This window comes from Tauraco erythrolophus, chromosome 2, assembly GCF_009769465.1.
Source record: "Tauraco erythrolophus isolate bTauEry1 chromosome 2, bTauEry1.pri, whole genome shotgun sequence".
In the NCBI taxonomy this organism is placed as follows: domain Eukaryota; kingdom Metazoa; phylum Chordata; class Aves; order Musophagiformes; family Musophagidae; genus Tauraco; species Tauraco erythrolophus.
Window position 1 is genome coordinate 109051912 of NC_141466.1, and position 12382 is coordinate 109064293.

Below are 12382 nucleotides of genomic sequence, written 5' to 3' on the forward strand. Positions count from 1 at the left end.
AGCTGGGAGTGTAACCTCAGAAGTTAAATAGTAAAAACTAATAAAACTCCAACCCTATCAAAACATTCAGATGACTTTATACACCAAGAACAACTCTCACATGAGTGATTCATCAGTGTCAACAGAATCCAAAGACAGGTCATTATAGTTTTATTTGGAACAGTCCTGGCATATTCTGTCCAATATATGTCATAGATAAGTCATGAAAAAACATCGAAATCTTTTTGAACACTGAATGGTGATGATGTGTAAATCACCCCCACTGGCAGCTGCTGCTGCTGCTCTGCTTGCTGCAGACTTCTTGCTCCATCATGCTGTACAGAGCAGCTGCTTCACTGGTTGTTCTTGTTGAGGGCAGCATGGCACACCATGAAGGAAATGAAGTCTGCAGATGTAGGTCGTGCTGAATTACTTCAATAATCTATGGTAAAATGGTCATGTTGTTAACCCCAGAATAACAGAGACTGCTTTTCAAAAACTTCAAATTTTACTGTAGAGCAATCATCATTTCATTCAGTTGTAGTGTGCCCTAATTAAGCCTGAAGAAAGAGTCAAGCTACTGTGCTGCAATAACACACGCAACTGAAATGGCATTACATGATAATTATTGAACCCATCAGCACACCTAGAAGACAGTTACTAAACAGAACATATGGAGTACAGAGATATAATTATATGCACGAGGTTTCACAATATGCTAAAGCACTAGAATGAAGATTTGTTTATACATACACAAAAAATGTCAAAGATATGTTTATCTTTATAAATCTTCATGCACTCAAATCCATATTTTTTTTTATACACACACACACGCAAACTGAGTAATCAACAGATTCAGGTCAAGACACTCACACCATCACTCTAGACAAATCTCAGAAGAGATGCCTTTCTCTAGTTCCTGTGGTGAAATCCAGCCAGCTATATCCAGCACTTCCTTGCATTTCCTGTTTTTGGCTCTGCCCCCAAACTTTTAGCGTTTTCACTTACATTTTTCTCACATACTCTCTCATTGGCAATTTATTAATCAATTAAGTTTATTTCAGGTCATCACACTTCCTTTCTCTTTCCATGGAATAACCCCCACAGAGTATTGAGAATATCAGATGTGTTAAATATTTATGTTCACAGAGATCTCATACTTTTCTTGTCATTTTGTTGGTGGAACATGTTGCCAAAATGTGGCTGATGCTGAAGCCCAAACCAGTTATGACTTTGCGATGGCTCTTCAGACAGCGCTGAACTGAAAGACCCACAGCCTTCCTGAATGTGTTCTGCAAAGTAAATGCCACAGCACAGACACCACACTTGCTCTAAATAATGTTGAATCCTCCTAAATTCAGAATAATTCAAAGCTCACTCTGCTGTCTGCTTCTAGACATGCTCACTTTCCCTGAGTCCACTCATGGACTCCTGAACTCTAAAGAGGAACTTCAGAAGGTCAGAAATGAAGAGATTACATCATAAAGTTTGCATCACCCAGAATTTTCTGAGTCAGATTTAGGTAAGAAAAAGAAAACTGTCATCTCAGTTGCAACTAAAAGCTTACCTCAGATGAGGACCATTCGGCCTTAATGGTGGTTGCCAAGAAATGGCAATAAAGGACTCACTGATCGGAGTCACAGACAATGGGCTAATACTCTGAGGAACTGTTGAAGGTGTAGTCACGCTGGTAGGCAAACTCTCTGTGCAGCCTCCTAGAAAGCCATCGCCTCCAGAACAAGCTATTATGGTGACTGAGTAGTTTGTATAGGGTGTAAGATTAGTCACCAAATGACTTAATGTTGATAAAGCATTCCCAGTAATGACAACTCGTGGATCAGGCATGCGAATCTCATAGTTTAGGATTTCACCATTCTGTATCAGAGGAGGTTTCCATGAGACCTGAAGGAAGAGAAAAAAAACACTTAAAACAACAGAATTCTTTCAGTCAGAATGCAGAAATACAGACACAACAAGCTGCAGATGGACACAAGTGTGATCTCAAGCATGTACTTTTTTTCTTCACCAAGACAGACTCTCTATATAACCTCTCTCAAGTAACTGAAATTTTGATTTTTACTTTTACTTTAGTGAAGGTTGCAGTAACAGTTGTAGCTATAGAAAAATCTGCTACTTAGCTTTACCACTAAAACATGAATGTTCCTCTTCACTCAAAATTCTGTGAGATGTTCAGATGCATTAGCAAAAGAATACTAATTATCATAAGTATCACTTACTTACTGTCATTTATTTTCTTACAGCATATTACCTGGTGTGCTCATCTGTTAGTGGCAAAACAAAAAGAAAACTTACTTTGCGTTTGCACAATTTTCAAAAATGTGTAACTAGAATCATAGAATGGTTAGAGTTGGAAGGGACCTCAAAGATCATTTGGTTCCAAATCCCCTGCCATGGGCAGAGAAATCCTCCACTACACCAGGTTGCTCAAAGCCTCATCCAACCTGACCTTGAACACTTCCAGGGATGGGGTATCCACAGCTTCTCTGGGCAACCTGTTCCAGTGCCTCACCACCCTCATTGTAAAAAAGTTCTTCCTTAGATCTAATCAAAATCTCCCCTCTTTGAGTTTAAAGCCATTACCCCTTGTCCTATCACTACATGCCCTTGTAAAAAGGCCCTCTACAGCTTTCCTGTAGGCCCCCATTAGGTACTGGAAGGCTGCTAGAAGGTCTCCCTGGAGCCTTCTCTTCTCCAGGCTGAACAACCACAACTGTCTCAGCTTGTCTTCATAGCAGAGGTGCTCCAGCCCTCAGATCACCTTCATGGCCCTCCTCTGGATCCGCTCCTGCAGTTCCACGTCCTCCCTATGTTGGGGGCTCCAGAGTTGAATACAGCTTACACTGGTAAGTATCACACAAAACATAGGCACAATTCTCCATTTTTAGAATTATAAAATTATGCGAAGAAAATTTTTTCACAAAAAAATTGGAAATTACATATAGAATTCATGTTTTATAGATATATATACATACTGCTACATTTACTGTGGTTTTATTCTTACTAAACTGAGGTTTAGGTGGGGTTTGGTATTTTTTAAGATTTCCTTTTTTTAAGTATATTATTTTATATATTTATTCTTACCAGTCCCAGTGAGGAATCACATCCAAATCATTGTGCCATAAAGTTCAAGGATGTCATCAATTATTTTTTAAGGCATTTTGCCACGATATCACAACATAGGGGACTTCAGGCTGACACAATGAGGATGTGTAACAGTATTAAGAATTGTAAAGTTTCCTAAAGGTAGTGTAAGAACATCTATCAATTCTTCCTCCCCTAGAAGTTCCAGTGTAGAAAGCATACCAGCTTTGCTTTGCTCACCCCTGGGACTGTTTTCCTTGCCATAGATCCATTCATCTATAACAATTGCTGTCTCTTTTCCTGCCAGGTATGGGATAATTAAGAACTGAATCCAACATTGCAAAGAACACAGAAATGGAGAAAACCTAGGTGAAGGTATGTGCAGAATAAAATGAACTGAGATAATATTGAAGTGTTAACTACTAATACCAAGATACTTTAGTTTAAATTGAACTTTTTCCTTAATTTACTCCAGCCTCCAAAGCAAGTATCTTTAAAAAGGTATATGCACAATTACACACAGTCATGAAAACAGAGAAGTTTGATTTATGAAATGATTTTTAAAGGACCCTTGGAGATTAGGAAATGTTATATCTTAGGTACAGAAGGACCTCTTAGGCTGTCAGACTTGTAAGAAACCTGGCAGCAAAGTACTGGAGAAAGCTGAAGGATTTTGATAACAGAATCTGGAATACTATTAAACAGAGAATTAGAAGCAGGGTGATCTTGAGTAAAGACAGCACAAACAAGATTATTGGTGCCCACATAGGAAAGGCTTAGCTCTGGCTAATTATCAAATGCTGTATTCAGATTGCTGTTACTTCTGGCCCCAAATCATGATCAAACAAATAAAAGAAAATACTATTGATAAAGCACTGCAAAATTTCACAGAAGGTAGGAATCGATTCTGCACCATTCTCACAGACATTGAGTAAAACTCTCATTTTGAAGTAGTTCATGTGGTCTGGCCATAAGCTTAGGAAGCAGAGAAGAATGGGTGATTAGCACAGACAGCAGAAAATGTTGTTTTCAAGTGCAGGTGCAAAGCATTCAGGTCAGTAAACTTCAGGTGAAGTTTCCAATCCCAATGCTTTTTGTTGCTACCATAATACAAACACTGGATGCACTGTGTATGTCACAGGAAGAAGGGAATGTGCATGGTTCACTTTTATTTTCAGGAACATACCTTTGAAGTTACTGGAAGAAGCACAGAGGACAAAGGTCTGACACAGTACAGCAAAACACCCATTTCTGCAACCATAATTATGTTCCTCTCTTTTGAGGTGTAGCACCTATCCTGAAATTCTGCCTCAGTGAAGTGTGACTAAAGGTAATATATTTGAGGTCTTTTTTAAGAATAGTAATACAGTAAATCTGTCATCATCAGTGAAAAAAACCCTCTTACTTGTTGCTTAATACAAGGTGGCTTCTAATAAAAGAACTGTACATCAAATGCTTTGGAAGATTCCTGGTACTACCCTCTCAGAAGAGAAAATTGTCTAAAAATGTTCACCTTGTACCAAATCTTGTTTTATTTCCTGGAAGAGAGGAGGAGTTATTTTTTAATTACATTACATTTTACATGCCTAACTTTCATGTCTAAGATCATAAAATTACTCTAATAGAATTTGCACAACATTCACCATATACTGTAACCCCTTCACATAAACTAACAGATTAATAACATGGGCAGGAGAACAGATGCTGCTCCAGAACCTCAGCTTCTGAGTTTTATACAGCATGTACACTTGAAAAAATTCTCAGATGTTACTTCATAACATTTGCTGTGCACTAGCAGATAAAATACCTCATACTGCACATAACAGACGTTTCGTGGGACTTACACTGGGAAATTTCTCTCTCTTTTTTTTTTTTCTAAGAGAGATAAAAACCAGGCTGAACAAAAAAAAATATTCAGTCAGCATCATGATAACACAAAACATAACTCATTTTTGTCTGGTCATAGATACCTCATACAAAGATATATAGATTAGTTATCGCTTTGGTCAGTATTTTTTAAAACTAGATAAAGGGATGACCAAGGATACTCACCATCACTGCTGTGTCACTTGACCTGCTTTGAATTACATATGTCACCTGGGAATGACAGGTCATGCAGTCTGTGACAAACCTCACTCATCAAGAGGCAGGGGACTTCCTGACCCGTACCGTGTAAATGAAGATGATGAAGCCAGCCTAGTTAACACACATGTGGCACTACTGGACCTCTTCTCCACTTTGAAGTGCCAAGGTTTGAGGTAAGAGCTTGGCAATGCATGAAAGCAGGAAAGCTCACTAGACAGGCTGTGTTGGAAGCGGTAACAGTTTGTTCATTGATTTGAAGCTCAGCGCTGAGACCATGAAAGAGGATGCCCATGAGGAAGAGAGAATAAGGTAACTACTGGGAGAGATTAACTGATTCAATGTAATGACTCTGGAAGCTGTCATTTAAAGATCAAAGCACCTTATTTTCTCCACCACAAAATTTAAAGAGACAGAAATTAGCCCTTTTCCCCCCATTAAACAGTTATAACCTTGGACATCTTTTTTTGTTGGTTTTAGGGTTTTTTTTAACAGCAGCTGGAACCCTGCAACTTAATTCTGAGCTATGTGAAGAGAGGCATTGGCACATGGGTAACTACTTTACTAGTTCAGGTCTGGCTTTAACAGTTAGCTTTTAAATCAGCATGTTTGGCTTCATTTTATTCTTATTTCTCCTAGCTACTGGTTGTAACATCTACAAACAGAATGTAATAAATACACTACTGAGAGCTTTTCACTGTTGGTCTCAAAGCACACTGTAAGTCTCAAATTGCAAGTATTATTATTGCAGTTCTACAGATGAAAAGACTAAATCCCAGTCTAAGTCACATATCAGAAAGAAGCAAAACTGAAAACAAAGACCTGCTACCCTAATTCTGCATTTCAACCACTGGTCTATAGTCCTCTGCCAATCCCTCAGCCCCCCCAAAAGTAGTTGGGAGATGAATTTCCTCATGAGTTCTTATCTGTCTTAACAGAAATTATAGTGGGATTCAATCAAGAGCCAATATCACACCAGAAAAGCAAATCCTGACAGAGGTCACTAGTAATTATTCTCATAGACTTCGCACATGAATTACATTCAACTTCAGCAAGCACTACCACAGAAGAGCATGATCAAGTTTGCAGTAACAGATTGCTACTACAAAAACTTCTCAAAGCACTTAGCTTGAGTAGTGGAAAACAGAAAGAACATTTATTTATGCTGCTAAACACCTACTACAGTAAAGTGTTTAAGCTATATCAAAGGCGGGGGATAACACTGATGAAAGGTGACTAGTTCACTCCATGGTGTGATCTGTACCAAATGAGCAAGCTGTACAAGAAATCAGAGTCCCAAAATGTGGAAAACCTCAAAACCTCTAGTGTGCAAGTTAAGGTCGTTCCTGTGGATGTTGGAGTATCCTAAGTCACTCAAGCAGCACTTATGTGGCAAATAAACCAAGGTCTTACTGACCTTAGAAGCATTACAAGGCAATCTTCACACAAGGATTGATCGTTCCTAAACAATTTCCCCAATGCACCAGGCATACCTGCATAAAACTGGAAGTGTAGTGAATAAAGTCCAAACTTTTTTTCCCTCCCCAGCGCGAAGCTGCTACATGGTCTTACCGCACCTCCCTTCAGCGTACAAGGCCTGGGTATCAGGGGTGTTCATATTCTCAAAATTACGTTCTTAGGCAACTGCAGCCTGAAGCATTTTGAGAATGAAATAGCGACGGGGGGGGGTTAACCTGGAAGAGAGGAAGGGTCTTCACAGGCTCATTCTCTACCACTCAGTGATCTACAGAGGTAAAACACTGAAGGATTATCTCTTTGTTAGTCACTGACTTCAGTGACTATGGAGTTATTACCATTGCATCCAATGTTCTGCACCTTCACAGGACAGCAAACATTAATGTGTGAGACACAACACAACTCCAGAACACATGCCTATTAACTGTAATTCCATACAAATTGGAATATGGATAAAGAAAACACCTTCCTTTTCATGGATGATACTCAAACTGCAACTACGGGGTATATTGCTTTAAGTTTGTCAATAGTATCCATTCCATACAGCTGAAATATTTTTCCCTCCATATTTTAGTCCCAGCTTATTTACAGAACAACAGGCATTTAGCAGTTCCCTGTCCAGCTTCTGGGCTAATGAAGAACAGAAGACAATTATAAAAATAAAGCCTTGTTTATTTGTGTTTGCTCACTTGCATATGCAATTTAGTAGGAAAATTTAAGAAATAGCTACTGCAAAAATTTATCCCTCTGTAGCAATAAATGATAATCTACAAAGAAAGAGTGAAGATTGCAACTGTAAGATCTTGATGAGACTGTTCAATCTGTAGGGTAGAATATCAGCTTTTTCTGCTACAGCTTCTTCTATACTAAGAAAAGAATGGCAGGTGAAATGAAAACTATGTTATTGTAATCTCTGAGGGTAACCACAAACACGAATGACAAGGGAATTAAACAGCCTACAACCCTTCCTCAGTCAGAGAAGTCATGAGGAAATACTTGCGTAAAAGAAACAATCTATAGAAAATGAACATGATATTAAATCAATATGTAAAAAAAAAGAAGTTAGAAAGAATGACAACAGTTTGGTGCTACAGGATCACCATGGCCCTTCATTTTTAGCAGGAAATATATGTAACGTATGTTAAGAGAGAAGTCAGTGAAATCATAATAAGTTTTTATTTTCCTTATTTTGCATCTAATCAAATTGCAGGAAGTTTCTGTAACTGGTGTTATCATGAAGAAATAGCATGGCACAAGAAATACATGTCAATGAGGTACTTCATCCAACCAGGATGAAACCATTCTCTTATAACCTATCTAAGCATCAATAAGAAAAAAAATTTCCTTTTGTCTTCAGAGAAACATCAGGATTTAGTACAGATCATGCCAACTTTTATCTTGAGAAAGAAGTTATGCAAAGAATGACAGGAAATGGCTGCAGCTTCTTGTCTTATTAATGGTCCAGTTGATGGCACTGGCCAGCAAGGGAGAGCAATACAGGCAAACGTGTCAGCACGTCTCCAGTTAAGTCAATAATCAAGACTATGTCTGCCTTCCCTTGGCAAAAGCTCTCAAGGGACAACCACAGCAGTGAAAGGGAAGCCTTCCTATTGAATGTTTAAGGGCCAAAGTTAGAGAATTTGCATACTACTGTAAATTTAGTTCAGTGTACCCAGCCACATAATGCTTTTCCTGCATGAAGAACTCCTCTAAATAATTATTCACTGTGTAAACCAGCCTCTTTCTCAAGCCACTCAACCTAGCTACATTTCTGAATGTCGCATCTGTGTGAAGTGTGAGATTGAAGCAGCACAGCAATTGCAACCCGCACAAGAAAAGGAAACAATTTCTTTTATACTTCTGTACATTAGGGTATAGCAAATCTTGTGTAACAGGAATAATGTTCATGGCATTGGCACATACTGAATAAACGGCTTTTGCAGTTGCTGAATACCTCCACTTCACTTTGGCATTTAATCAGCCACAAAAGCAGTTTATTGCGCAGTATACTCCGCTACCATGAACATTATCAATTCAGCAAATATTAAAAAATATCATGCAGGTGTCACAGAAATGGGTACTTCAAAAACTATCGACAGCTTTACGCTTTCTGTTGCACAAAAAAAAAGCAAGCTAAATGTTATAGAGAGATATCGGTCCATTCTGATTAAAATTAAATGTTAAAGGAGCACATACGCATCAGAAGTGTTTATGTCAAGAGTGACCTGCTGTGCTGATATTTTCCTCCTTGCAGAGTGAAAGCTTTGGTCTATGAAAATAAGCTGTATACTCAAGTGAGTACTATCCTGGAGCACTTTGAATTCTCCTCATCCTCAAATCATTTATATTGATTCTATGACTAAATAAAGGAATGGAAATATGTTTCTCTCTTTTTGTAAATTCTCTCTTTTCAGTAGAAGTAAATATTTGCGCTCATGGTTTAGGGATTGGTTGCACTGACAGCTGAAAGCCTCTATTGATTTGCAACCCTGGCTTGGTAAAGGAGCCTCTCGCTAATCTTTCCCACAGTGCCCTTCCAATACTTTCAGCTCTAACCTGGAACGACAGCTCTCTCTAGGGCAAGAGGTAATTAAAATCTCCCTCCCAAAGAGATGACTTGTTTTCCATTCTCTGCTTGAGAATTACCATCGTCGACACTGAATAAGATGAAAGCATTTTATAGCACAAGCAGATTCCACAAATTTGATTCGAACACTACGTAGGTGATATATGCGCTGCAGGCATGGTGGGCTTGATCTGCTCAAGAGGGAAAGTATGCCTTTTCGGGACTCTCATCAGAGTTTAAAGGCACCGATGTAAAGCAATCCCAAAACAGATCCGTCCTATTTCCACACAGGAAAACTTTTCAATCATTAAGTGGCAATCCTTGCACAACACTTCACAGTCGTTCTGCCTGTGCAACTAGCATACTTCTGGGGTGAAGGGACACAAGGAGTTTGCAGAGCAGCTATTCAGATCTATACCCTAGTTTGAAAGAGCACAGTAAAAAATCCACATGTTTTTAAAACAGGTGCTGCCTTGTTGTTCTTGTATTCTCCTAGCATAGAATAGTCACACGGGCCACAACACAGCCTCAGCGCCACGGCATAGCCCACTGGGTGGTCTCGCAGTCTTACTATGATGTGAACTTGCCATAAAATTGAAGAGAAGGAAGCACCACCACCACTAGTGAGCTAATCCGTTTGACAGACCTGTAGGAAGACTAACAAGTAAGATGAAACCCCAGTCGCTTCCGCTGGTGCTCCCATTTGCAAAAAAAGCAGAAGGCAAGAAAACCACTGGGTGGAGCAAACCTTGTCCATAACCCCTTCAGTTATGAAGTGCAATGAGTTCTTCTGCACCTATAACTTTATTTTAGTTTTTTTAAGACATAACAAATGAAAAAAATAATTAAAGCTAAAAAAAAAAAAATATTCTTGCTGTCCTGAACAAGTTAGAGAAATTTTAAGATTTTTAAGAAGTCTTAGACTCTTAGAAATCAGAAATGAAGTAATATCTCAGCCATGGAATACGCTCTGCACAGGAACTGTGCCAAGTATTCCCAACTCTCCCCCAATTACACTGACTATCAAATTAAACAACACTAAGTAAAATAAAATACTAAATTAGAGAATTTATGTCCGTATCAGCAAAGGATACCAATATTCTATACACTGAGAGAAAGAATTATTGCTGAAGGACAGATACTTAGAAGAGAGTATATTTCAAAAGGCATATACATAAGTCACTTTTCTCAATTAAATGCTGCCACCTTTCATTATTTTGAACATTTTAACATAAATATATAAAATCAAGAAAAATTAACAGCAAAATTGAGTCATGGAAATAAAACCATCCAGGCTTCAGCATCTTTGACAGAAATTAGTCTTAACAGATCAGACAAATATGTGTCTCCAGGTGGAGAAAACAATCCTGAGACTACAAGAGCAGCAGTGACACAAAATATGATGACCACTCATACAAAAGGTCATACAATGTAGACATTAAAGGACTTTAAAGAGCTTTGAATGTTGATGATAGACTGGGGAAGAAGAAGGAGAAAAAAGAGCATTTGAACTCTAGCAAGAAAGGAAAAGAAATTTAAAAAGCATTGTTATATTGAAATTAAATTATTACAGAGTGAGGACTACATTGCCTGATTTCAGGTTTCAGAAGAAATAAATGATCAAACTGACTTTCAGTATTGGTAGATTACTTAGTCTTGGTGCTGAGGAAAAGACATAAAATTACAACTGAGCACACACCTCTGATCTCAAGAAAAGACATCCAGTAAAGAATGACAAGACCTTTGATAACTCACAGGCTTTTAAAATTAGGATTGGGTGTTGACTGCACTTGGAGAAGGAAAAAATATGGGTAAGATATAAAATTATTATGCCCTTATCACATTAACTGAAGCATTAAAGGTTGCAGTGACTTCTTCATTGTGCTCAGAGTTGAAGCCAACGTGTAAAAGCTCATGCAATAAAATGGGGACATGTGTGTAAGCATGCCACTGAACTAGGGCTACTGTGTACTCAGCATTGCTGCTTCTGGTAAATCCATGAAAAACACTTTACCATAAATTGTGGTGGGTATTAACATATATCTACAGAAGCACAGAGAACAGAGCCCTGGAAGTAGATAGTCCAAATCTTCCATAAGCAGTCTGGCTATTCATCACAATCACTAGTGGTCGATCATTATTAATTCTTACCGTAACCATTGTACTCATACTGAACTCATTTGCTGCTAACATGGAGGTAACATGCAATTCCTTAGACATTAAAAGATAATTTTAAAAGCTCAAGATTTTTTTGTCTAATGGTGAATAGCTTTTTTCATAGCTTAAAATTACGTGTGAACAAAGCAAAAAAATCAGCATTGGTTTACTACTTAAATTCATACTCTCAAACTGTTTAGATCGCATTGGTAACACCACTCTGTTTACCTTTGGAAAATACAATGTATACCAAAAATAATAAATCTGACAGATGAACTTCAATCTTATGCAAATGCCCTTTGTTTTGTGCTCTGGTGAGCAAGCTACTGTACCAATACTTTTGGCATTAGTACAAGACTGAATCCATGGAAGCGTGTGTGTATTTACACAAAAGAGGCTTCTAAGCTACAAAAATCCCTCTTGTTTGGTTACACTAATTTCCCTTGAATGAAGTTTGTATGCAAGCCAAAACAATGGTAGTTATCCTGTCCTCTAGAGTTCATTCCCAACAGAATGATGTGAATAATTGAAAACTTCCTAGGTAGTCCTGTAAGACTCTTCCTTCGTAAATCAGGAAAACTACAATGCTATTCTTTTTCTTCATTAGCTATTTAAAAAAAAATTCTGATAGTTATATGCAAGATTTAATTACGTAAAAAAATCTTTTTACTTCTTAGCATTTTAATGAAGTCTTGAAATTTTGGAAAAGGTAGTAGGTCATTTTCTGATCTGATTAGGGAGTTAAAAGCAAGCATTCAAGTTTAATATTCAAACTACATCAGGTGTGTAAGGAAGAAAATGAACTGGAGTATAATATCAAGAGGCAGGAACAAAATGGAAAGGAATCTAATGCTTTTGAGCCAAAGGACAGACTAATTATTCAACTACCCCTGCAGCAAAGAAATCTGTTGGCTCAGCCTGTGGACGTCTCTCTTAAATACACAGCTGCTACACAGAAAACATGTTAAAGCCATGAGTAATGAGCAGTATCCCTACCTTAACTGTATGCGGTCCCAACGC

General features: G+C 38.1%; 1 protein-coding gene across 1 annotated transcript in view; it reads right to left on the bottom strand.

The window, feature by feature from the left end:
* USH2A (usherin) overlaps nucleotides 1-12382 on the bottom strand; it is a 397560-nt gene that overhangs the window by 117485 nt on the left and 267693 nt on the right. Inside the window, exons 40-41 of the mRNA XM_086629442.1 lie at nucleotides 12359-12382; nucleotides 1547-1881 (exon numbers count right to left, since the gene is read on the bottom strand). The exon at nucleotides 12359-12382 is cut by the window's right edge and continues 605 nt beyond it. Coding sequence (XP_086485568.1) covers nucleotides 1547-1881; nucleotides 12359-12382 — 359 coding nt within the window. The remainder of the gene's footprint in view (nucleotides 1-1546; nucleotides 1882-12358) is intronic.